The 27,497-nt window shown below is 38.9% G+C and overlaps 1 protein-coding gene across 1 annotated transcript in view; it reads left to right on the top strand.

Annotated features, from left to right (window-relative positions):
* Positions 1–3,406: 3,406 nt before the first annotated feature.
* COMMD10 (COMM domain containing 10) overlaps positions 3,407–27,497 on the top strand; it is a 114,737-nt gene continuing 90,646 nt past the window's right edge. The window contains exons 1-5 of the mRNA XM_030469816.1: positions 3,407–3,569; positions 3,691–3,781; positions 6,462–6,572; positions 7,748–7,903; positions 24,207–24,317. Of these exons, the coding sequence (XP_030325676.1) occupies positions 3,538–3,569; positions 3,691–3,781; positions 6,462–6,572; positions 7,748–7,903; positions 24,207–24,317 (501 nt within the window). The 5' untranslated portion in view covers positions 3,407–3,537. The remainder of the gene's footprint in view (positions 3,570–3,690; positions 3,782–6,461; positions 6,573–7,747; positions 7,904–24,206; positions 24,318–27,497) is intronic.

Genomic DNA, 27,497 nt, shown 5'->3' with positions numbered 1-27,497 from the left:
ACAGGAATATTTGCTATGGTAGTTAAAACACTCTCTGGTAGTCAGATCTGGTGGTGGTCTCTCATTCACCTCAATGATCTCAAAGTGTCCTCTGACTTATGCTGGGAGTCCAAATAGCCCACATCATCTCTGACCTGTATTTCTTTGGGTAGTTGGAAATCCTTCCAGTGCAGTCAGGGACTGGTTTCTTGTTCCAGGTGTGTCAGACTCATTCTGGACTTAATTAAATAAGCAACTCTCCAAGAAGACAGTTAATTTACATGGACAGGAAGATGGCAGCCTTCCTTCAAAATAATTTCAAGATCTGAAATGGTCAGGTTTGAATTAGCTTCACTTTCTTTCCACTTAAAGGCAAAAACCCGATTAGTTTCTCAAGTGGCTTCCTGCAGTAAGGCTACATGTTCAATTTTTTGAGTAATGTGATTAAACCCAGATTGCTGTAAATCTTCAGAATCCAATTATTGAATTCGTTGGTGTTTGTGGTTTTTAACACGGGCTGTGCCTCTATCACAATCATAGCTAAATGAAAAGTGTGAGAGAACTCCATGACAAACACAGCGCAACCTTTAAAATATAGCACAAAACCTGAAAAAAAGCCAGATTAGGGCACTTGTACATTCGGGGCGGGGGTAGAGAAGAGAAAAAAAGAGAAAGATGAGCATCATGCATATGTTTATACTGACTGTGAAACTTAGATACATGTACATAAAAATAACAGTGCCTCTATCTGATAGTTTTTGTTAGGCAATTACATAATGTCAGACTGGATGACATTGTGGTTTTAAATAAAATCCCTTACCAGAAAAGGCAGAGAACATTTCTTTGCGTCTTATGAAATTTGCCACTCTTCACATGACACCAGATCACCTTTTTACCTCATGTCAGCCTAAACAGGGTATGTTTTTCCCTAAGGAATAAGTTTGCTTTAGAAAGCTGATGTTTAAAATATGGGGAAGCAGATGACTGAGCTGTTCTACAAGGTCTGCCGATCCTTCTTCTCTTCCTCCCCTTCCCACCCCTCTGCCCTGGATTACACAGGTTAAACAGTTTGTGACACTGTGAATCAATTTTGCCTGTCTTTTCCTTGTCCATCTGGCTGCTTTGCTCATGGCTACCAGTGCTCCCTCTGTAGCTTAAGGGAAGATGAAAGCACTGGTACATATTAAACTATAGCCTACTTAAGATACCGTCTCTTGCCTAGAAATTGATTGTGTAATTTGAATTCATTGTGCCTTCCACTATATTTCCCTTGCTCTCAATCCATATCTATCTGGAAGGAGATACCCTCTGCTTTCTTAGCTGTTATTACTACAAAGAAACTGATCTCATTGAAACGAAGAATGTGCTCCCATATGATTTTTGTGTAGGTAAAGATGGTTCTTTCTCTACTAACCTCCTGTGTTCTTGGGCATTTTCTTGCTTGGATCCTCTTGATTCCACAGACTTCCCTGTGTATCTCCTGCTATTTACAAACTTGAAAACTGCAAAACCAAAATACGAGCTACGCACAGCATCTTGTTTCCCTTCGGTGTGTTCCATTAGACTCTAAGCCAGAAAGTTATTCACTCAACACACACATTATTTAACAATGTCTATACTTCTTGATATCAGAAGTTGTCACAGCTCTGCAGAAAAAAACAGCAGCTGTCCTAGCATATTGCATTGGGTATTTACAGCTGTTTCTGAAACAACACACAATTTAAAGGAAATATTAATAAAATGATTATCCTGTGGCTCAGAGGAGGTCACAATGAAAATGAAGGCCATTAAGTATTATGACTTTTAAGATGCGAAGGTGTGCTAAAGACAAAGAACAGGATCCTGTCCAGTTGAGTTTTTAATGTTCATTGTTTTGACTATTCACTTTCAATATTCATTTATGCAGCAAAGCGTGAAAAAAATCCATTATAAAATAGGTCCATATGATTATAAAACCAGAGAACTGGCAGCAAATCTGAGTCACACATCCAATACCTGTATCAGTGGGGACTTTTTAAAGTAAGCAAGCAATTGTCTAGACTTCCAGTCGCCCTTCCTCATTTTGACTGTGCGTACTTTATAAAATCCTGCTCTCGGGGGAGATTTCCTAGAACAAGAAGTTACATTATTGCAGCATTGAGTGAAACACTCATTTTTCTTTTCCAGCCAAATGAATTTCTTCTTAGAATATTGTCTTTTCATATTTTGTAAGAGTACAGAAAAACAGATGAAACAGTCAAATGTAATTATATTTCACTGCAGAACAATAGCTTGAAAAATGCAGCAGCTTTTCATAACAGTGGCTGTGGGTCCAACTTGTGGTAAGAAGTATAATGTTGTTAAAGTCTCAGCCAGGGATTCTCTACTTTAAAATTCTGTTGGAATACAGCCAGGTTTGTCACTCTTTTTCCCTGAAGTTGGTTCTTAAGGCCGAGTTTATTTAAAATACATTGCCTTTTCAAATGTCCTGGCTGAAATCCTGGTCCTATTAAAATTAATGACTAAGTTCCCCTCACTTCAACAGAGGCCACACTTCAGTATATATGTTTATAAAACATTTCCCTACAGTACCTCAAGTATTTCCAGCCAGTTCACACCTGCCTCTTCAGCCTACCATAACTGAGTACCATTCACCTGACCCTTCTGGAGACATCTTATAAACCTTTACAGTCACTTTCAGAGGTCTTTCTCAGATTTTAAATGTTTTTAGTTGGCTTCCTAGGAAAAGAAGGTTTACACAGTTACGCCACCCATTCCTGTTTGCTTGTCCCCTTGACTTTTAGCTCATTTTTTAAATTTCAGCCAAATCTGATAGAAACTAGAGGTCTCGCAAGCATTACATCCACTCAAGGAGTGGAAATACCCAACCCAGTGCTGCTTCCCTGCAAGCTCAGATCTTAATGCCTCTTTCTGTTCATTCATCTCACCAGCCAACACACTTGACACAGCGTGCCCGGTGCTGTGCATGGGACGGAGCCAAGGTTTGGGGTTGTTACCTGGGGACAGGTTATTTGGGCAGGATGGGAACGCCGCCAGCCACTGTTAGTTCCATGGCCTCTGGAACCATTTGCTGTAATTCTGGAGGCGTGACAGCTTCATTACAAGTCCGTGGTGTACTAACAAGAAGTTGCCTGGCCCGTGGTTTGGAGCTGGCTGCGCGATACCACAGGGGAACAGAAGGGCTCCGTGGGGTCTGGAAGGGCTGCGGAGTTTCGCACAATCCACACTTGAGCAAAATGAGCACTGACGAGACATGAGGGAGCGGGAAGCGCCTTCCGCCAGGCGCCGGCACGTCTTTAAATCCTTTAAACCCTTTAAACCCGAGGACTTCAGCCACAGCCTCTCCAGCGGGTGCTGCAAACCCGCGAGAGAGACGCCGTCAGTCAGCCTCTCACCGCCCCCCGAGCCTGCGGCAGCTCTGCTCCGCCTTTGCCCAGGGCCCTGTGAGGTGACCGGGTGCCCGCCGTGAGAGGAGCCCTAGGTGCGCTGCGCCGGGGCGTGGCGGCGGCGCTTGTCCCCGCCGGGCTGCCGTCGTGGGGCGGGGCTGAAGCGGCAGCCATGGCGGCGCCCGTTGTCCCGGAGAGTGACAGGTACCGGCTGCCTCGGCCGCAGCGCCGCTACCGCCGCGGGGGGTCGAGGCGGGTGGGTCGGGGGCAGGCTCTCGCCGCGGTGCCGGGGCGCGGCCTGACCACCTCGTCTCCTTCCGCGCAGCATCCGCAGGGCCGTGTCGCTGCTCAACGCCATGGACCCGGGCCGATTCCCGCGGCTCCTCTCCCGCCTTCTCCAGAAGCTGCACCTGAAGGTAGGTGGGCGGGCGGGCTGGTCGGGGGAGCCGGCGGGCTCGTATTCAGCAGGCGGAGCGGGGCGCGGCGAGGTGCCGCGGAGGCTCCGTCGGGTCCTGCCAAGCGAAACTGCAGGGCCGGGTCAGCGGCACCGGTGTGCCCGGAGCGGAGCAGCGCGACCTGCCGAGCCCCGCTGCTGCCGCGTCCCGCGCGGCGTGGGGCGGGAAGGGAGCAGGGCCGAGCCCCTCGTCTGTGCAAGTGCTGCGAAGTCGTCTTTCTGGGACAGCTGCCACGCACTGTTTTTATAAGGGTCGATTTCTTCCATTTATATATAGATATATATTGATTTTAGTTTCATTAATCACTAATTGCTCAGAACTGTTTCAGGTGAATGAAATAAGAACGAGTAATGAATGGCAGAAGGTGAATGGTGTGAGAACCTGTTAGAACCTGGTTCCATCACTTCCAAGTGCTGGCATCTCTGAGAACGCTCTCAGAGGAGATGTGAGTTCCTTGGCTTTTTGCACAAACACCGCTTGCCCTTGCAAGGGAAACACTAAATCCATAGAGCGGCCTTCCAGTTCCTAAATGGGGCTGATGGGAGAGTTGGAGAGGGATTTTTTGACAAAGGCAGGTAGTAATGAGACAAGGGGGAATGGCTTTACACTGAAAGAAGGTAATAGGAAAAAATTCTTCCCTGTGAGCGTGGTGAGGCACTGGCACAGGTTGCCCAGAGAAGCTGTGGCTGCCCCATCCCTGGCAGTGCTCAAGGCCAGGCTGGACAGGGCTTGGAGCAACCTGGTCTAGCAGAAGGTGTCCCTGCCCGTGGCAGGGGGTTGGAACTGGATGAGCTTTAAGGCCCCTTCCAACCCAAAGCGTTCTATGATTCATATATTTATTTTTTGTTTTTCGGTTTTGTATGTTCATCAGCCAAAGCCATCTGTGGAATTCAGGTTAAAGTAAAGCCCATAACTTTTAGTGAATGTTTTTCTCATCTTTACAGAAGCTTGTGTTTGGGTGTTTTTTTTTGTTTGTTTGTTTGGTTTTTTTTTTTTTTTTTTAGTTGCAGAATAAATAACAGAGAAATAAAATCAGTAGTCAATTTCATTGCACTATGCCAAAAAGACAAATGGAGACTAAATCTAGCTTTGGCACTAACTATTGCTGGGAAAGATAAATGTTACAATGGAAATTATTTTGTTGAGTTTCTCTATCCTTCAGTGTCAGATTTTGTTTATTCCCTTGTTTTGTGTTTAAAAAAACATAAAAAGAAATACAGAATTTATTTTCTATGTACATACATACACAAACTAAATGTTAAAATATTACAGGTTAGGAGCAGCACAAATGGAAAATACAAATGTATTAAACGTCGTAATTCTGAGACTATAAGGATTGTTTTGATTATTTGACTGAATTGTTTGGGTTTTTTTTTTGTTGTTTTTTTTCTTTTTGCCAAACTTACTAGTGTGGATGCTGTTTTTATTGCTGAGGTTTTTCTCCATTGCTTTGCGTGGATATTAGCTCATTGGTAACTGATAAGTGTCACAAATCTCTGTTTTTTTGGTAGTTTGGTTGTGTAGTGGTGTTTTTTGTTTGGTGGGTTTTTTTTGGGGTTTTTTTTTAGTGTTTACTTTTTTTTTTTAGTTTTTTTACTAATCAGTAGCAGTTTAATAGCTCTTCTCAATTTCAGTCAGCATTTACAGGAACTGGAGTAGTCTTTGTAATTTAGCCCGTGCATTCCAAGTCATCTGACTCTAGCACATGTTAAATTGCTGGAAACTTTAAATAAACTTACTTAACAAAGCAGATACTCAGAGTTCTGCATTTTCTTCTAACAGCTAATGATTCAAATAATGTTTCTAATTTGATACTCTTGTTTACAAATATTGTGATCGCTTAAGTTTTTGCGTAATTGCCTCATTTTGTTTATTCTAACAGCTGAATTGCTTTTCTGTGTAGCTTTGCAGTTTTGGATTGCTAAGTGATCTAAATATGGTGTTTTGATTTATGTAGCATAGATTTGTTACTAATTAAGTTTTAAAAGATGGCAATATCTGCATTTAAATTACTAAATTTGCTGTTGTATAACAAATATAACTGATGTATTTTAAAAGTACAGCACGTTCTCAGTAATCTTCAGTAATACAGCAGGCTATTGATTCAAAACTGACTTTGAAAATAAGCATACATTAGGCATCTAATGAAAATTAGCATCTGCATTAGGCCTTTATTTCCTTTGTAAGTATGGGTTTTAAGAAGAGTATCCAGAGTGGAAGAAGCATACGTAACTAACTCCACTACAATTTTGCCTTCTGTTTTCTTTGGGGTCTGATTCAAGTAACACGCTTAATACTTTTCTCATTTTTATTTATAAAAGGTTGTTGGAGGTGATCTGATAGTTGAAAGAAAAATATTTCTTTAGTGTTTCTCATGTGCAAAGAGAAAGTATTTTCTTTTGATGTGTTTCAAGTAATTCTGATAACTTCTAATGAAATACTGTTGTCATTTAATCTTGATTTTCAGTGAGAGGAATTGCATTGTGTTTTTCTGTTGGAAAAGAGCTTTACTTTGTTATTTCTATTCAGAAATAACTGGACAGCTACTATGCTTATAAAAATGGGGAGAAAGTTTTTATTTTGACAAGTATGTTCTTGGTTGCTAAAGAGACTCTTAGGACTAACCATTTTTGTGCTTCAGACTGAAAGTACCTTCAGTGAAGAGGAGGAAGAAAAACTTCAGATAGCATTTTCATTGGAAAAGCAGGATCTTCATCTAGTTCTTGAAACTATATCATTCATTTTGGAACAGGTACCTTTTTATCACTATGAATTGATAAATATATACATTTATCCCATTGTAGATTTCAAAGATATAAAAGTCAAGTTAAAAAGGCATTAGGGAAAACTTGTCTCTAGTATGTTATGTGTGCTTTGGAGTTGTGATTTTACTGCTTTTCTTTGCATGTCTTCCTGATTTGGGTTGGGCTCATTGCATTTGTGGAGTGAGTTACTAGCTAATCTAAATATAGGTTGCGGAAGTGAGGTCTGCATGACTCTGAGAGGAAGTGTTAATGATTATGAGATATAATCTTTCCTCTTACTCATTGTAAGCAAGCCAGCCATGCATTTTTTTAATTCCTGTAAGGAAAGTGTTAGATAGCACTAATGAGCACTGCTAAAGTTACATGAAGTGCCAGTTATGGAAAATTTTCATGCACAGAAGCAGTCTGTACTTCAGTGAACAGGAGCACCTGATGTAGCTCTAGTACCTGAATGAGTACTGACTGTGCGGCGTAGAGCTAAGTACTTTGTAAACAGAAAAGGCTTTCTGATTCCAGATTCAACCACTACTCAGGTTGGGAAGGCAGTGTATTACCTGGTAAATATGGTAACTTAGAAATTGTCGTGGCTGCAGTGTTATCCATTCATTTCATGCAAACATAGTAAGTGTAGTCTGTGCAGAGGGCATGCATACTGGTGGTCTATTGTGGAATTTGAATCTTGTCTTAACACGTCAGTTTATGATGAGTTCACTTAGTACCTTTCACAGCATTAGAAAAGAAACAAGCTTTCTATTACCTTGTAGTTCAGGTTTGCTTGAACAGTGGAATTTGGAAAAGTTGTCCTTTCTTCACTGTTGACTTCAAAGCCTTTTTTTTTTTTTTTTTTTTTGTGATCACTGGTTTGGTAGTGTACATTAGAAACATATACATATACTCAGTTCTAGCTTGTATATGCATTTTTGCATAGTTCTTCTATCTTGAGAAGAGTCATTTGTAATATTAGATTTTGCGATGCAATTGAGATAGAAAAGTGTAGCTATCTTCTCAGACGGAGGGTTTAGATGAGCAGGATGCTTGCAATCCCGCAGTAGAGTTGCTAGTAAAAATCTTGTGTGAACGTGGTGGCCACCTGTGGTAGAGTATACCTAGCACAACTTGTAGAACAGTACGCAACAACAGCAACTATTTTTCCTTTTAACAGGCAGTCTATCATAATTTGAAGCCTGCTTCATTGCAACAACAGCTGCAAAGCATTCGCCTGGATCAAGACAAAGCTGAAGCATTTGCCAGTGCATGGGCAGCTGCAGGTCAAGATACAATTGAAAAGTTCAGGCAGAGGGTTTTGAATCCTCAGAAGGTAATGGTTTGTTTTTTGGGTTTTTTTCCCTAACAGAGAATAAAGCTATGTAGATTTGTTTTAAGCAAAGAGTTTAAATTAAGGTACGGAGTTTGTGATCGGAGCAGTGGAGTTATGTGTTATCTGAGCTGTTGGGACCTGACTCCCAACATAAAAAGGGCATGGACCTCTTAGAGTGAGTCTAAAGGTCACAAAGATGCTCTGAGGACTGGAGCATCTCTGCTCTGGAGACAAGCTGATAGAGTTGGGCTTGTTCAGCCAGGGGAAGAGAAGGCTCCAGGGAGACCTTAGAGCAGCTTCCAGTGCCTAAAAGGGCCTACAAGAAATCTGGAGAGGGACTTCTTACAAGGGCATGTAGTGACATGACAAGAGGGAATGGCTTTAGGTGAAAAGAGAGTAGATTTAGATTAGATATTATGAAGAAACTCTTTACTATGAGAGTGGTGAGACACTGGCACAGGTTGCCCAGAGAAGTTGTGGCCGCTTCATCCTTGGAAGTGCTCAGGGCCCGGTTGGAAGGGGCTTTGAGCAACCTGGTCTAGTGCAAGGTGTCCGTGCCCGTGGCAGAGGGTTGGAACTAGCTATCTTTAAGGTCCCTTCCAGTCCAAACCGTTTTATGATTCTGTGATATGTGCACTATTAGCAATGTGAAGTAATGCAACGTACATACCATTTGCAGATGTTTGTGAACATGCTTTACAATAGGGCAAGGGTAAAATGTGTTCATGAACACTTTTAGTGGTTTAGTTCATCAGCCTATTGATTCTCTGTACTTGAAGGGTACCTGAGCTCCTGCCATCTTTAATTTTGTCAGCTGGTTGGATGCTGCATTTTGTAAAATACTACAATTCTGAGTTACGTTTCTGTGATAACATAATAATTGTCTTCATATGTGACTGTTACAAACTAAAACTTTGGTACGTAGTGTGGAAGTCTCATTGTATCTTGAGGCCTAGATATCTGCATCTATGAGAAGGTGCAGGTATCTGTCAGTTGATAATAAGTCCTGAACTGCATAAGGAGATGTATACAGAGCACAGCAGTGTTAGCCAGGATCAAATGGTTTAAAAGAATTGTGGAGCACTGACTTAATTATTCTCACTCTATTTTTATCATTGTTGTATATCTTGTTGGGATAAGATTCAGTTTGTTACTTTATGGTTTAGTTAGTAAAATATACATATAAAATCTACTTTGTATAAAAGGTACACCTGATACACTGACAGAAATAGAGCAACATAATTTATACCATGAGGTTTACACCTAAATAAACTTAGAATTTTACTTAGGTGTAAAATGCACATTTTAAAAAGGCAAGTTATGTCTGTGGAACAGACTAAAGATACTCAGAATTGCATTACAGTTGATTTTTGTGAAGTATTTAAACTTGATCCTTTGTAAAACTGGGTAATTTTAGGAACAAGACTTTCAGAATTTTGATGTGCAAAATTATAGTAACTCATGAAGCTAACCAAATAAATGGCTGATAATGTAAGTATGCAAAAAACAGTTTGAGTTGAACAAGATACTTCAGGCTTCTGAGCCTAACTACTGTTTGAGATAGCATTTCCCAATGTCAAGCATACAAGTCTCGAAGTTCAAAAGGTCAGCAATATGGTAAGTATATAGGCTAATATAACTGTCCATTGGAGGAGGTGAGTAATTTGAAAACAAAGTGAAATTGCAGAAGGTTGTAAGGCTAACTTCCGAAAATACAGCATATGTGTTCATAATAGAAGGCAGTTCTGGAGATACCCTACAAAGCAGCTGTCTGAGAATTTTCTTCAGACAGACTATGCAGTAAATCATATTTTACTGCTGGGTCTTTAGCGTATGAGAAATGAATAAAACAACCTTTGATCCTCTTTCGTGTGGAGCTTGTACCACGCACACCTATGGTCCTTCTATGGCCTGGTTTGGGGGTGACATTGCTCTATTTCTTGTCTGCAGCCCTGCAACATACAATGCTTCTGGTGTGTGTTACGCTTCTGGAGATTCTTTGTGTTTCTTCTTCAGCACCATCTCATATAATGGAATGACATTTTGCTAGTATATTACATCCCGTATAAAGCAGTTTTAAACTGTCATTTGTAATTAAACTTGCAGAAAAGCAAGTGCAAAAATATCATAGTGCAATTTACTTGTTTTTTGGTGTGTGGGTTTTTTTTTTTTTTTTTTTTAGCATGAAAGCAGGTTTAAATACAGGTGTGTACCTCTTAAATCCTCATTTTCACCCCACCCCTTTTTTTCCTTTTCTTTTCCTACCCAGATGAGAAGTTAAGTGTCAGTTTGATTGCAAGTGTAGATGTTAAGGTGTAGTTTGAGTTTGAACTTGAATTTACTTTCTTGGCTTGTTGTGAAAACCTCTAAAATCTTAATCTTGTAGACTTCAGTTGAGTGAAAAACTTGAAGTTCATGATAACTTTTCCTTAACTGAAAGAGTAAGTTCACAAAACTAATGGGTAAATAAAGTATGTATTCTTCTGCTAAGAAGGCACACAGATAAAGTATTTTTCAAATTGCATAAGTTAATGGAAGAACTTGCCATCTGTTTATAATCTTATGAATCTTCTTGTAATGTCATATGAGTGCAGTAATGACTGTATGATCCTTTCATTGTTTCCTTCCTCCTACATTCAGTAATTGCACATCAGCAATTTGCTGTAATTATCTTTCTGTCCCTTGAGATATAGTGGGCAAAATACTCTGTTACTTGTGGTAAATTGTTGTAGTAGCCAGATGGCTGTAAACGTTCATCAGTATCTCTTCAACTGAAGTTTAAAAAAAGTTAGAACCCTGAAAAATACTTAGAGTGGTAGCTTTCTAGATTAGATTTACAGTTTAAGCATTTAGATTGATTTAAAGATCATAATAACTTCTTGGTAAAAAGAGATGTGTCTCAAATTATTAATACACACTGCAACATGTGTATACAGGCGTAACATGTAAAACAATTGATGCTATAAATGAGCCTGCTGTTCTTGTTTACTTGGCCATGTATGAGTTCCTGGCTTGTACTGTTTACTTCTCTCACAGAAGTGGTACTAGGTACAGAAAAATAATATGTCATTTCTGTTGTCATAGTTGCCAACAACATAATCACAGAATGGTTGAGGTTGGAAGGAACCTCTGGAGATCACCTGGTCCAACCGCTCTGCTCAAGCAGGGCCACCTAGAGCCAGTTGCTTAGGACCCTGTCCAGACAGTGTTTGAGTATCTCTAAGGGTGAAGAGTCCACCACCTCTCTGGGCAACCTGTACCAGTGCTCAGTCACCCCTGAAGTACAAATGTGTGTTCCTGTGCTCAGGCAGAGGCTCCTGTGTTTCAGTTTGTGCCTGTTGCCTCTCATCCTGTTAGTGGGCACCACAGAAAAGAGCCTGGCTGTGTCTTCGCTTCACCCTCCCTTTGTGTGTTTATATACATAGATAAGTCCTCTCTTTTCCAGGCTGAACAGTCCCGCTTCTCTCAGCCTTTCCTCATATGTGAGGTGCTCCAGTCCTTTCAGCATCTATGTGTCCTTTGCTGGACTGTCTCCAGTATGTCCATGTCTCTCTTGCAGTGGGGAGACCAGCACTGGTTACAGTACTCCAGGCAAAGCCTCACCATTGTTGAGTATCACCTCTGTCAGCCTGCTGGCAATACTCCTCTCTGTATTGCCCAGAGAAGTTGTAGCTGCCCCGTCCCTGGCAGTGTTCAAGGCCAGACTAGACGGGGCTTGGAACAACCTGGTCTAGAAGAAGGTGTCCCTGCCCATGGCAGGGGTTGGGACTGAATGATCTGTAAGGTCCCTTCCAACCCAAACCATTCTATGATTCTATGAAAAAAGAGTTTTTTCTTTCATACACTTTTAAAAATATATACAGGGTTTTTGATTGTCACTGCATATTTGGTAGGGACTTTTACTGACTTGTTTAGGTGGCGTGCTGGCCTATGTATTAATTTAGAATTTGGAGTATGTGTGAGTATTTCATGCTTTTACTTGCCATGTGGTTTTCTGTACAGTTACCAACTCTGAATTTTCTCGATTATGGAATTAGTGGGTGTGTGCATGGGATTGCTCATCTGGATCCAAGTGCAGAATCGGGGTCATGATTAGTGTTACTGAAGTCCTTATAGTTCTGTTTCAGCATGAGAGAGTGTCCAGGGAAACTGCATGAGACAGAGTTTACAGTGTAGCTAAGAAAGAGATAATGGGAATTTTATCTTTGCTTTAAAGTGTTTTACTAAAATCCAAGTGGCAGAATAACTCTGAATCTCCTCTGGCACCTGGTACTTGGATGTTGTCTATTTTGAAAGTACTGAAATGGTGCCATTAAGTCTGTTTCTGTAGTGTACACAAAAAGGACCAGGCAGTAATCTGTAATTTCTGTTTTAAGACAACAAAAAGATGGTAGACAGTTTTATTTTTTTATTTAGAGGTATGGTTTGCACATTGAGCAAACATTGGAACTTTTGGGCAAATTGAAGGAGGAATTGAGGATTGATTAGCATGGCCAAATCTAGTGAGTAGCTGACTGCCGAGGGTTACTACTTCATTGTATTACTAATTAATTTGGCTTATCTCCATTTCTGAGAGAGTAGGCCAGTGAATCTTTTGCTTTGAGGAAGTGCTCAGATTTGGATTCCAGACCACTAAGAGAAGCAATTTCTTACAGATATTTTGCTTGTATTGCTGTGTTATTTCTCTAAAACCAGATTCTTCTCTGCAGACTACAGCTTGGTAAAAACTAGTGTTCTGGGTCTGTCAGTTTTATGCAAGAGATGTAGGTGGTAATGTGCTGGCTGATAGCTTTGTATGACAAGCCAAACTGAGTTTGTTAGAGCAACAACAGAACAAGTATTTCCCAGAATACTGATGAAGTGTTTTCTCTGGTATATTGAACAATACTTCTAATGGTTAGAGAAAAAATGTTCTCTTTTGAACACAGGTCTCTCTCTCTTTTTTTTTCCTTTTTTTTTTTTTTTTTTTTTGGTGCAGACTGCTTAGCTGGTAGGATGTTACTGTGTTGAGAAATGAATAGGAATTAGCATTAAACTAAGGCTGTACTGTTTAATAGTATCTTTTTTCTCATTTCATCTTTTCATTTTTCTTCGCTTTATAATTATAGGCAGTCTTCAGCTGAACAGGGTTATTAATTATGTATATTATTCTGTTGCATTGATTGGTTCTTTGGATCTTTACTCATGGCAATCCCTTTATTAAATTATTTCTGCTGTATAATACAATCCTAGTCAATTAGAATGATGGTATTTGTATTAGGTTTTTTTTTTCTTTGAATGCATTCTTAATTTGGCCTCTAGAATGGTAAGGCCAGTGGTAATAGTCTGATATCAGTCTGATCCAGTTTTTCAAGTCTTTGCTTGGTAACATATCAGTTCAGAAATCAGGGCACATATTGATCAGATTAAAATGTATTTTCTTCTGTGTGAAGAAGAGCTAGCTTTTTAGTAGGGTTTACTCTGAATTGTCATGGCAATTTTTCATCAGTTCTGTTGCTTCTAACCCTATCCCCATTATGTTCTCTATATAACTCTGTACTCTGCATAAATCTATCTGTTTTAAAGACAGGTCAAACTAAATGCCGCATAGTTTTCTTGTTTTGGAAAACTGTTCAGGGCATCATTAAAATACATGTAATCGAAAAGATAAGAATCCTATGTTGCCAAGCAGGAGAAGTTTTTTATAGCCTTCAGACAGCATTACTTAATATAATGATGCGTGGGAATGCAACTAGTGAAATTTCGTACCTAAAATTCTTGACAGAGCTGTCAATTCTGTATTTGACTGGCTGTTTGAAGCCATATGGGAAAAACTCTGAAAGTAGTTTTCTCAGAAACTGGTTTTCTTGCTAAGGGGTGTATATGTAATGTGAATATGCTAAATCCCCTCTGCTAAATGCTGGCAAATCTACAGAAATGCACTGAAACACATGCATCCTACGGCGGTTATGACAAAAAAGAAGAGAATTGGTATGCTCTGTGTGTGTCATGGGGAAAAAATTCTTTCTGATACCAGAAGAAATGCAAAATAAAGAGGAATACAGCTCAAACAAAGAATCTTTCAGTTTCTTGTTAGTGTCTGGTCCACTAGTCATTCTTACAGTGACAAACAGAGGTCGTCACACAGACTGTGTTGTACCTATGGGCATTGTCACAATGAATTGTGAACCAGCTTGCATTATATGATGCTATCACAGGCAGCAGCAAAGAGAATGCAAATGTTGAAAGATGTAGTAAAGACACAGTTTTATACATACTGGGATTTATTTTAATAGCCGGCTACAGCACAAATGAATCTGTTAAATCTTCCACTCTCCCAGCTTTTTTAGTAGGTATTTTAATTGTTTATAATTTTTAGTTACTACATCTTGAGGTTTTTTTTAATGAGTTTCTTCCTAGCCCTCTTACCCTCTTCTGTCTTCTACCAAGAACGTGTAAATGATAAAGGTTGGAAGGTGGTGAATTTTGAGAATGTTTAAAAACATTGGAAACATCTGTTCTTTTTGTGCATGCTAAATAGCATCTTTTAAGGTTATAAGAGAGTACCATGCTTATCTTTTGCAACTTCCTCTGTAATACAAACTGTAATTTTTCTTCAACATGTACAAGAACTTTTGAAAAAAGGATCTTATTGTGATTTCAAGGCTTGAAATGACAGGTAATTTCTGGGGTATTTTTTATGGTTAATAAAAATGTTTGCCTTGTCTGTAATTAAAATCTGTCTAACTTCATTTTCCCAGCATTGGATCTTGCTATATATTCTTCTGCTAGATAAAAGAGCCAGTCTGCTATGTCTTCTCCATAAAAAAGTGCTCTTAGAATGGTGCATATATTTACCGTCTGTGCCCACAAATTTCCCAGAGAGAGAGACAGAGCGAACACCACTTCTACCTTTTGCACAGAGTGAATCCCTGAGTACTAGGGTTTTAGTAACTTGGATGCTGTTTCTAATGTTTGTTGTACAGTCCCTTTCTGTTTGCTTTCAAGCTAGCTGCTTATCAGTTAAAATACATGTAAAGATGAAAACCTGCAGTAACTTCAATTAGGGAAAAGTCTTTTGAAGTTGTTGCTTCTTAGAACTAGTCTTGCTCTACCAATTTCATGTCATATTATTTCTTTTGTTTCCTCCCTTTTGAAGTACACTGGTACTCTTTGGTGTATGTCTCTTACTTTTTTTAAGTTCAAAGATGTAAGAGGTTTTGTTTTGAATATTGAATGAAGAAGTCTGAAAATAATCACTTTTCCTGGCATATGTGCAAGTAAGGTTTTCTGAAGAGAAATAGGACTTTATCACTGCAGACAAGAATGAGAAGTCAGAGAAAATTAACCCTCCAGGAAAGAGCCAATGTTGGATGGAGAATCTAGTTCATCCTACATATTACCAAATAAGATGGCTTTAGGTACATAATTTGTGCAGCTTTTCCATGTAGAATTAAATCTCAGTCTCTGTTTTTAATACTCTCCTAATACTCAAATTCTCTCTGAGAGGTAACTGAGGTACTGGCTTTTTGGCTTGCTCTTCTTGCTTTTTTTAACATTAACTACAAGCTGAAACTCCCAGTTTATGAAGTTAAAACACGTTTTGCTCCTCATTTTATATATATATATTTTTTTTTTTTTAACCTCCTAAAGTTACTGATATCATTAGGGAAAGTTGTGGTGAGGGGTTCAAGAGTTGCACAGCAAACATAATGCATGGCCTGTTGCTCTTGTCAGTGCCTCTCTACCCCATTCGCTTGGTTTAGCCACTTGACTGGGTCTTTGGCCCAACTTACCTTCAGTCCCTTTGTCTTATAGCGCCTTCTTTCAAGACTAAGGCACAAAGCCATGTAAATATTTTCTCCTTGTTTTTTAAGCTTTCAGAATTTTTTTCCTTTGCAATTTTTGTTATATTTGGTCAGTCTTTTTACAGGAGCCTGTAAATTCACTGTCCATCTACCTGGCCCAGCCTAACCCTTTCCTTGGTCTTACCTTACAGCTATCACTATTTCTAGTTAGAGACAATCATAGCATGTGGTACTACTTTAGGGGCTAGAAGATTATTCTTGTCTATTGGTGAAAAACATAGTTGTTTCTTTCCTTCTTGTTTTATTTGTCTGTTTGCTTATGGTCTTGCAGTGCCTGTGAGATTAAGGCAGAATCACATTTGATGTTGCGTTCTAGTATTGTGACTAGATAGATAATACCCATCCAGCGATTCTTTTCTGAGGACTACATGACTAAGATTCATCATTACAAAACTATCATTAAGGTTGCAAAGTCTGGTCTTAAAATTTAGTAAGAGTCAGTATAGTTGACTGCAACCTCTGCTTAACTTGGCTGTGCATGTGTTGTGACTGTCTTTATTACAGGCTTTCACGCTTTTTCAGAAAAACAACCTACTATGCTGACTTTGTTTTATGGATAGGTGCACGTATGGATGTAGGTAAGGTTTTATTGATTGTTATAAAGCATTTTTATAGTGTCTGCTCCGAGTCTTGGGTTTAATTTGAAGATTTGCCTAGTACTGTCAGCTGAAGATTCAATTTGCAGCTTGTATATCTGTATAAAAATTAAGTTTTCAGGTCTTAAATCTGCCATTTAAGAGTACATTTCACTGAAACCACAAAACGCCTCAGTGGTTCATTTATAAAACGGGGATACTGAATTGTATTAAAGTTGAATATGTGCTGTAGGGGGACAGAGTTTGAAATGCTGTATACCATCAGGTTTTTCTGTTGCTATTAGATATGTGGTATAGGATTGTAGTCAGAAACTTTATGCAACCAATGTTAAAATCCAGCTGATTCACTGCAGGTTTCCTCACCCATGGAGCAGGTGAGGAAGTTACAGTGAGGCCTGCTGAAAAGAAGCTGCAACATCCAGAACTTCCTTCAAAGACATTCATGCCACCTTAACACAACTCAAGTCAGTAGCAACAATAGACAACAGAGATCAGTGTGTTTATGCAGTCATCTCCAGTGTCCCCAGTGGTAGAGTTTCCCATCAGTAGGAAACTGGTGTGTGATCTGGGGTTTATCTTAAAGGAAACACTCTCTTCCTGATTACAGAATATTTCTGTGATGAAGACCCTACCTGTGATGATTGGCAAATTACGCCTTCCTCTTAAAAACATCCACCTTTTTTTCTGTTTTAATATTTGTTTGCTATATTGAGTACACTTTTGGCTTCATCATGCTGGTGTCTCCTCTGCACTAGCATGCTTTTCTTAAGCAGACAGTGAGAGTTCTTGAAAGAGTTCACAGCCAGGCATGTTTTGTCATCCTTCTCTTGGCCTCTTACCTAAATTATTTTCATCATCACAGCAAGCAAAATTTACATTTTCATATATAATTTGGAGTTTAGATTCTGCAATGCTGAGTGTGCTGATGAAGAGTGGAATTAGCATCTTAGGCTGTAAATTTTAAAGAGCAGACTTATTGGTTTGCTCTAGTTTTATTTTGATGTGACACAGGTCTGAAGTTAGGGTGTGTAGACCAATGCTTTTCTTAACATGTAATACGCTTTTAGTCCTCTTCTGTTCAGACAAAGCTGATAGTTAATTTATTAAAATCATACGTAAGCATTGAAGTACTGTCTTTAGATGAAAGCTAGCTATGTAATTATGACTTAGTACATTTTTTTCAATTTGTTTGTTGAAAATGAAGGGAGGGGACCCCCAGACTTTAAAATACGAGTATTCTGACTTTAATGCAATGAGGAGTGCTTGGTCTTCAGTGGAGGGACTGTGGGAGTTACTCTTTCAAGAATTAAACTGAGTGAAAGAGTATCAATACTCATATTCTTTTAGGTTATTTGGTTAGAACAACTGAAGTAAATGTATTGTAAGTGAAAGATCTGAAAAATCCTTATGTAATGGATTATTGCTGTAAAATAATTCATTAGTTGTAAAACATTTTTTAGTGTTTTGTATGTGATACATACTGTTGTAATAATATGAGAAAAAGATTTGCCAAAGATGTCTTTTATATCCCATTATCTCTCACTTCACTGTTCATAACAGCATCAATGATAGTAATATTTACGTAAATAGCTCTTTCTGGTTGTTGCAGGAAATGTTTTCATCTTTAAAGTTGGACTGTTCCTCTCAAATTAGAGGGAAAAATAGCTGAAATGAATGAGATTAGTATCATGAATGAATTAATATCAGAGTTATGAGATTAGTATCAGAGATTTCTCAGAGATTAGTATCAGAGAATGAGATTAGTATCATGAATGAATGAATTAGTATCAGAGTTAATCAGAAATTCTGATCTCATTTGTTAAAACAGAATTTAATTTTTCTCTTTCTGTAATCGTTACCTTTGGGGACAGGATGGGTTTCTTTCTAAGGTACATGGGGGCAGAGACATGGTTAATTTCCTCCCTTTCTTCAAGTAGCCACATCATATAGTGCACTTTCTGAATTTGTCAGGCTCCATCTTTAAAGTATCTCATAGTTTTTGCTCACACTGGTGCTGTTTGAGGGTAGTCCCTGAACCTTATTTTGCCAGCTGTCGTAAATCTACTTCCTCAAGAATGGACTGAAGGCTGGGTTGTCCAGAATGCCCCTGTCATGCATTCTTCTATAGTGTTAGTTACTCACTCTTAATACTGTAAAAGTAGAAGTTTAGACTTTGGAATCTTTAGTTAGCAATGCGGAGTTAAAGTAGCCTTTTAACTAAGTGAGCACTCCAGCACTGGTATAGTGAAGCTGAACTTACTTCCAAGAGTGACTGCTGTGTAAACTGATACAGTGCTCTTACAGGTATACCAGATTTGATAGAAATAGATGAGGAGAGTGTAAATCTGAGAAATAGTGCCATTGCATTTCAATATTATTTTGGGTTTTTTTTGTATTTTTTTTACAGAAAAATTTTATAGAAACAAGCATATAGATGTTGTTCTCAGGATATGAAAGGCATAATCTCATGTCCAGTAACATCTAAGTTACCACAAATAATGATCATTTTGAACTGGATGGCCTCTCAAAATAGAGATTAAAGTATTTGAAAATAATGGATGGGCCTATGTACCAGTAGAGTGTGAAAACAATGTCTGTATTACTGTAACCATCCTACTTTGTCTGAAATAGTTTCTTAGGCTTCTGCCTAACAGGAGACTATTCTCTGTGGCACTTGTAAAGAGAGCGAGTAAGAACTTATTTTTGACATTCTGTTATGCAGTTTTTAAAAACCTCACAAAAAGGAAGTAATTTACAGTGCTTTAGCCTGTCCTCAAATTAATCACACTGCCTGTGAAGGAAAGTAACTGTAGATGCACTTAAACTGCCCTGAAGTGGCTCTTTGAGTATTGGCTCAGTCAAGAGACTTGGATGTTACTTCTCAGCTATGCAAGTCTAAACCAGCATTCTGTGCCTTAGAAAGCTGCTGGCAACCAAGAATGGAGATGTCTGTATTAATCAAGTCCTTCAGCACTGCCAATATGACAAGAGGTAGACTATTAGAAGCACTCAGTTTTGTGCCAATATTTAAATTTTCAAAAGGAATATTCAGATTTCTTTTCAGCTGTGCTCTAATTAGTAATGTCACTAGAGGCCGATCCAACTGAACTCATACGTGCATTATGAACTGGATGAATAAGATTTAGAATCATCCCATAATTTCCTTAGTACGTGGGTGTAGAGGCAGACAGGAGACATGATCTCAGTATGCTCAAGTTCAAAATAAAAAAATATCCCCTTTCCCTGCTTCAGTACTGACTTTCCATCTCCTTACTTAAAAATACTGAACCCTACTCCAGAAGTTTTGAAAGGAAGTATTGGGAAGACATTTCAGGTGATTATGTATTTTCTGAAATTCTGTTTCCTCTTTGAGTTTTCCCCTTTTTTACAGTATTCTCACTTATTTTCTTTTCTTAAATTAAGGTCCCTGCCACCCTCCCCCCTCCCCCCCCCCCGAGTTTGAATTACTCAGTCACTTTGGCTCTGGTTTTGGTCCTTTGGGCTGGAGCCCTTCAACATGCCTGTTCTGGACATCCTGTCTGCCTTCACTTTCAAATTGTAGTCCTTAGTTTTTGAGACTGAGAGACTGGTTCTTGTATAGCTAAGGTGATTGTTTTCTCCTTGACTTTTTTAGCCTGAATTCTTTTGCCAAAGAACATGTATTTGATTTCTCGTTGAAGAGTATAAGATAGATATCTTTACATAGTTGATGAAGGAGAAGAATTTTGATTTTTTTTGACAACTAATACAGAAACTTGCCATGTTTATTTGAATTCTTGAGTTTCTTCTCAATTTGGTTTAATTTGTAGTAATGTTTATGGAAAGCCAAAAATGAAATTAAGGAACTGTGGAGAAAATATGTGAGAAAGAGACAATAGTATGTAAAACCATAGTGGGCTGTAAGTGAGGAGAGAAATAGTGGAAGTTAATTTTGGCTATGTGAAATCCTTTATTTGATTGGAGATCATGCTTAAAGTTCATATCAGATAAGCTGTGAAAGCTCACTTGACATTTAGTGTACATAGGCTCTTTGCAGAGGGGGACTTTGACCCAAACATTTTAGCACAGTTATATTAGATTGCTGATAATCTTGTCCTAATACATAAAATATTATGCTCTACTATTTAGTACGGAGAGCAGTCTGGTGGACAGGACAGTGGGCATGAGTTGGGAGCACCTATGTTTTACACTGGAGGAAAATGACTGTGCATATCATAGACCAGAGATGATGTATTTATGTACCTGTAAAGGTGTTAGTGACCTACAGATAAAGAGTCAGAGCCTGTCAAATTAGGGGATATGGCAGCTCTCTAGCATGGATCTTCTCGTGGGACAAGCATGGATGGCCACTGGGAAGCACTATGTTTGTAGGGGATATAGGGGTGGTTTAGTAGGTATAACACCTTACCTTTTCTATGGCTAAGTATTGGGTGAGTGCTGGAAGGGAGAGGTGCATTGGTTCTTGCATGCCTGTTACCCCCAGCTGTCATGGTATCCTCTTCAGAAGCCTGAGTGGAACAAAATGGACGTGGGAACTGAAGATTACTGGGGTTGTTGAAAGCTTCCTCACATTTTGTTGCCCTGAATCATTTGCCATAGGGTTCATGGAGCAGATCTGAAGCTTTTTCATATGTGCTTAATACTGGTTTTATTTAGCATTCATGTTTTTCCTTTCCTTGCTTGTACCTGTTTTTTGTTTTCTAAACGTAACCCTGAGGTTAAGTAAGTGCCAGAGATAACAGTGACAATTTACAGCACTAAATAGTATGTTTTCAGAGGTGTTTATTGTTGTAGTGGCAAGGTAGCTTGCACATTTCTAAGCTACTGATAAGAAATTGTGAAAAAGAAGCTAAGACAGTAACTAAGACCATGGCTTTATTTTCATGCTAGTTATGCAGAAATACATTCCTCCCTCCCCTCCTTCAGGTAATATATTGCAGATGCTGGCACAATGTAGTTTCTCCCAACATTTGTTTTCTATAACAAGTTTTATATTAGAAGTAAAAATTTTTTAGTCCTTTCGTTTCGGAAAAAATAGGCTCTAAAATATGTACCACTTCGTGGCTACCAAGTGCTATGCCTTGACACAAATGCCGTGCAGAAACATGTCACCGCTCTCAAAAGGTAATTGATATTTCAGGATGTTGAATATCTTTTAACTAAACATGACCATAGCAAAATATATGATATATTTTTCTTTCAAGAAAATAAATAGTCAGACCATTTTGAAGCCTCAGGAAGCATGCTGTTTGTTAATCAAAACTTGTTCTCATACAACTACATGTAAAACAGAAACAACACATGAATTGTACAGGAAAACAAACTCATTTTAAGGTAAAGCAGTATAAAAAGAGTTATGGCAGCCGTTCAGCTATAAACTCAGGCCACTATGCTGCCACATATATAGTATTTGTTTTGAATCCTCTACAATGTTCCTGGATAGATGTGTATTAAAAGTGAAATAGAAGACATAAATTTGAATTTCTTTACTTTTGATGGTTTGTTTTTTATGCTGCATACAGTACACTGTTTGAGACCTTTAGAAAAATCTTCAAAAGTTAGGCTTCCTGGGATATTGTTCTTGTCTCTAGTGGCATTGTTTTATAACCCTGGATAAGCTGCTAGCCTGATTAAGGCTTGGTTTCTGTATTACTACAATAAACTGTTTAAGTAACTGATAGAAAGTAATTTCTAAATTGAGAAGTGCAGGGCTTGAACTTAGTGACTGTGGTATGAAGAGCCATCGTAGTCCAGAGCTTGCTCACTGTCTTCATGCTTGACCTTAGTGATTAGATGTTTTATCAAAATAGATGGTATTGTGTCCTGATGCCTGCTTTGGGATGCTCCTGCCACTAGCCCGTATGCCAGCATTTGGGTTCTTCTCTGTTGACCGTTGTCACTTTTGATAGGGTTCTTTAACTGAACTGAACTTCTTTCTTGATCGAAACCTAGTAAGTTAGGATGCTAAGATCTTTGTGCTCCTTAGAGAACCAGTGGTAATTTCTTTACTTGATTTTATTGAAGTTCATGGAGAAAAAAAAACATTTTTCAGCTGTGTTTCTGGTATAATTTGCTGGAGGATTTGAGATGCTGGCCAGCACAGGGGGTTAGCAGACTTGTCTATTATTGTGACTGACTTAGGCACATTCATGGAATCTAATTTGGACTGTGCTGTACTTTTGGGTTGGGCAATGGCCTTTTGTTTACAAGAAATCAAACCAGGGAATTATGATTAAAAATAAATCTGCTTTTAGAATTTATAAAACTTGTCTTTTAAAGCATCCTTAGTTCATTGGCTGTGGACATACTAAAACTATGCCTACCACAAAGTGAGCTAGACCACGTTTACAGCATTTTAGCTGTGTCTGTTTGTGTTGTAAGCATGCTTTCATTGACCTGATTAATATGTTACCTTATTTTTACAGCAGAATGAAGCCTGAATAGGGGCATTGATTGCAGAGCAGCTTACAGACTGCAGGCTGACCTGGTGAAGTTCTTCTTATTGTCTAACTCACATATGATACAAAGTCAGCCTGAGGCTGAGAAATGTCTTGACATTAACTTTGTTTGGCCTTGGCTAAACACCTTAACCATCTTGGACTTGAAGGGGTCGTTGATAGGTCATGGCACATAATTTTCCTTTCGGTATCCTTAGTTGTATGACTGTCAGTGTTTTTTACATAATTGGCTTAATGTCGATGCAGTTATACAAAGAAATGCAATATAACATACATTAATGTGTAAATATAGATGGCATAGCTGCTATAAATTTTGGAAATTCTCTTTGAGCTGTGCCAATGGGAGATGTTTCTGCCATTCTCTTTCTTTCCTATCTTTTCATCTAGAGATTACTGTCACTGTAGGATGTAGGGCATATATTGGCTTCTCTGCTGTTCAGAGTACAGTGCCTCTGGGATGGCTTTGTGCTGTTGATGATTTTAACTGAGTTGTTGGACTGGTAAGAGATTAACTGAGATGTGGCAAGCTTTCACTTTTACCAAGTCAGCCACAATCTTTACTAGCAGAGGGGAGACACAAAATTAAAAAGAACGTGTATACCAATTAACTTGCCAGATGGCAAGACTTTAGTTTTCTGCTTTTCTTTATTTGAGAAGGCCTGGTAGGTTATTTCATGAAAGACTTGGACTAGATAGTCTCCAGAGGTCCTTTCCAACCCTAGCAATTCTGTGATTCTGTGACTTGTAGCTCTGTTCTTGTATATTTCATTTATGCATAAGGTGTAGCTTGATAATGTTTGAGTATCATTTTAGATTAATGGATTAAAAAGCAATTTAAAATGTATTTTTGTGTAGCTTTCTATTAAAAATTCTGTTGCTGACACGCTTAACTGGTTTTTGGCTTTTCAGTAGTAACAATTGAAAAAGCAGAACAGAATTATTTTTGTCATTAACATCTGTATATGGTAGAACACACATGAGTAGATCTGTTGATTGAGAAATTATGATTTTTAGCTGGTTTACCACTTACTGGTAGCTTTTTCTTTTTTCTAAAAGAAAAATAAATATGAAATAAAATTGAATCTGCAGCTTTGCTGATAAACTTCCACAAGAAAGGGAAACTACCTTGTTTTAGTTGTGTTTTATGGATTGGTTCCAACAGATCTGAAGCATATGAAGTTGCTTTATTTTGGGTGGTCACAGGCAGTTTGAGTGATAAATTTGGCAAGAGAGAAGCAAATCTGTCTTGGAATCCAGAAGTTGCAGAATGTGCATTGCATAAAAATGCTTAACGTTTGCAGAGCCTGACATTGTGTTCATTGACACAGACCATGCACAATATTGAAAGTTGACCTGAGTGGCTTTGCACTATCTGATTGTAATCTGAATTTGTGTTTTATAGCTTGAAACAATTGGATGGCAGCTTAACCTTCAAATGGCAGAGTCCATGCAAGCGAAGCTGAAGTCTCCCCGAGCTGTGCTAGAACTGGGCGTGAACAATGAAGATTCAAAGGTAAGAAATACATGCCTGGAAGAGTTGGAATGAGTTGCGGTGGTGCCCTTATGCTCAAAGTTCTGAGGCATGAGTTGGAACTCTTGGTCATCGTTAGCCTTGCCTGTGTTTTCTTTTTTGTATTTCATAAAATTATAGTAAGCACTTGGAATTGTGAAGTATTGACATGAAAGCATACATATTGGGTAGCGTGACAGCTGTGTTACCAACTTTTTGGACTGTAATACAATACAGAAATATGAATATGGTTTTTTTAGGTGTCTGTAATATCTCTGTAGATAATTTATTTTTATCACCTAGCATGTGATTGGTACCTCTTACACTTCTAATACCTAGTAACTTGCAACTTTCTATCATGTGTGCAGTTAAGATGGTATTAGTCATCACTTGCAACCTTTCTGTGCTAATGATGTATTTATACAAATGATGACATAGTATGTGAGACCATAGAAGGGCAGTATTTGGATGTTTTAAGGTAAAGTTTTAAGTTCAAGGATTTTAGTGACTGATGGTGTTTCAGTGACAAACCCGACTAATGAACATATTTTTTTATTCTTAAAATCTGTATTTTCTTAGTTAGCATGTTTGAAATTAAACTCATGAATTGCTTTTAACCTTAACTCGGTAACAAAAATTAGAGTCTTCTGTGGTGTCTGTCAGAATGTTTATCTATGGAAAAAGTCAGTATAAGAGATTTGAAGGGAAAAATCAGAACTCAGTTCTGCTCTAGCATTGCATTTATATCACAGTAATTTTACTAATGTGAGTGGAATTTCTGATATGTGGTGGGATAAAAGAATACACAGCTTATGTTTGTGTTTCTCACCAGGACTTGCAGCAATTCACTGCAATGTATTTTTGAAATGCAAATACAGGAATTAGGCAGTATTTTACGTCCAAGCTGCATTGGGCAGCACTGCGTACAGATTAAATTCTATGGCAAAACTCATTTTTTGAAAAATGAGGGAAAAATCTCATGAAAAGTTTGTCTGTTTCCTTTTCAAACAGAATTCAGCAAGTGGATTTTTTTTTATTTTTTTCTTCTCTCTTTCTGTGGGTATAATTAGACAGTAAGATTAGAATTATTTTGCAGTAGTTATAAGTCTAAAATAGACTTGTAACTGGCATTTAGATAGAACAATGCAATGTTGGTCCTGCTTGACCAACCTGATCTTCTATGATAAGATAACCTGGCTGGTTGATGACGCTGTGGACATTGTCTGATTGGACTTAAGTAAAGCATTTGACACTGTCTTCCACAGCATTCTCCTGGAGAAATTGGCTGCTCATGGCCTGGATAGGTGTATTCTTTGTTGGGTTGGAAACTGGCTGGCTGGCTGAGCCCTAAGAGTGGTAGTAAATGGAATCACATATGGTTGGCGACCGGTGGTGTCCCTCGAGGCTCAGTATTAGGGCCAGTGTTGTTCAGTATCTTCATTGATGATCTGGATGAGGGGATTGAGTGCACCTTCACTAAATTTGCAGACAACGCCAAGTTGGGTGGGAGTGTTGATCTGCTGGAGAATGGGCAGGCTCTGCAGAGGGATCTGGGCAGGCTGGATCAATGAGCTGTAGCCAGTGGCACGAGACTCGACAAAGTGCCGGGTCCTTTCCTTGGGTCACAATAACCGGGGAAGAGTGGCCAGAAAGCTGCTCATGAAAAAGGACCTGGGGGTGCTGATTGATGCTGACTGAACATGAGCCAGCTTGTGCCCAGGCAGCCAAGAAGGCCAACAGCATCCTGGCCTGTATGAGCAATAGTGTGGCCAGCAGGGCCAGGGCAGTGACCATCCCCCTGTACTGGGCACTGGTGAGGCTGCACCTCGAATCCTGTGCTCAGTTCTGGGCCCCTCACTACAGAAGAGACATTAAGGTGCTGGAGCAGGTCCAGAGAAGGGCAACAAAGCTGGTGAAGGGTCTGGAGCAGAAGTCTGATGAGGAACAGCTGAGAGAACTGAGGTGTTTATTCTGGAGAAGAGAAGGGTCAGGAGGGACCTTACTGCTCTCTACAACTACCTGAAAGAGGTTGTAGTGAGGTGGCTGTTGGTCTCTTCTCCTAAGTAAAAAGTGGTAGGATGAGAGGAAATGGCCTCAAGCTGCACCAGGGGAGGTTTGGACTGGGTATTAGGAAAAATTTCTTCACCAAAAGGGTGATCAGGCATTGGAACAGGCTGCCCAGGGAAGTGGTGGAATCACCATCCCTGGAAGTGTTCAGAAACCGCGCAGATGAGGCCCCCAGTGGTATGTTTTAGTGGTGGTCTTGGCAGTCCTTCGGTAGTGGTTGGACTTGATGATCTTAAAGGTCTTTTCTGACCTAGTTGATTCTATGATTCTATATAATTCTAAGAAAAATATACTGATACTCTCACACTACAGACTCTAAAATTTAAAATTCTGGGTTGGTGTGGTGGTGACTACAAATTTTTTTCTGAATGATTACATCCTTGTATAGAATAGATTTAAGATTGGCTAGCATCTGCTTATATACTGACAGATGTGTTGGAACATAATTTTTGTGCTGTAGCTTGGATCTTCGTGATCTCTTTGTGCACTAAGTATTGTTATCTGAAAATTGTAGGTACTAGATATTACTTTTTTTTCTTCTTTTCTCTCCAAATTTGTGTGTACCTTTTTTGCAGAAATTTGGCATGAATTTAGCATATATATTCCTTTTTTTTTTTTTTTTTTTTTTTTAATATTGTTCATGAATGTAGCAACTCGAATTTTGTGAGGAAACGCAGGAAATGCTGTTACAGAGGATCTTTTGTTGTCTGGCTCATTAGAGGGCAGTAGCGCTCTTTGTCACACTGGCTCTTTGCGTTGTTGGTTTAATGCTCTGAATCGATTGTGAAGTCGGTCGTAGTGGGAAGTGTTAAGTGTTTACATTTCTAATCTGTATATAGCAATAGAAGTTTGTCTTGCTCATCTAAAAACCCGAGGCCTATTAATAAAAAAAACCTCCCAGTACTTCGCAGGTAAATAAAAATGGCCATTATTTCCACTTTTGCTAACTAAAAGTAATTGTACTAATACATTAATGCTTACTACACCTCACTCCACTTAAAGATTATTTAAACAGTTCTCTGTCAGAAGCTGACATTTACAATTAGTATTTAAATTATCTCTTCAGGAGAAGTAATCAGAAAACCTGTGGATATGTGAATGTTATTTGTGCTTCAT

The sequence above is a fragment of the Strigops habroptila genome, chromosome Z (genome assembly GCF_004027225.2).
Source record: "Strigops habroptila isolate Jane chromosome Z, bStrHab1.2.pri, whole genome shotgun sequence".
Classification (NCBI taxonomy): Eukaryota; Metazoa; Chordata; class Aves; order Psittaciformes; family Psittacidae; genus Strigops; species Strigops habroptila.
The sequence above is the reverse complement of the archived record's forward strand: the minus strand, read 5'-3'. Positions and strand labels throughout refer to the sequence as shown.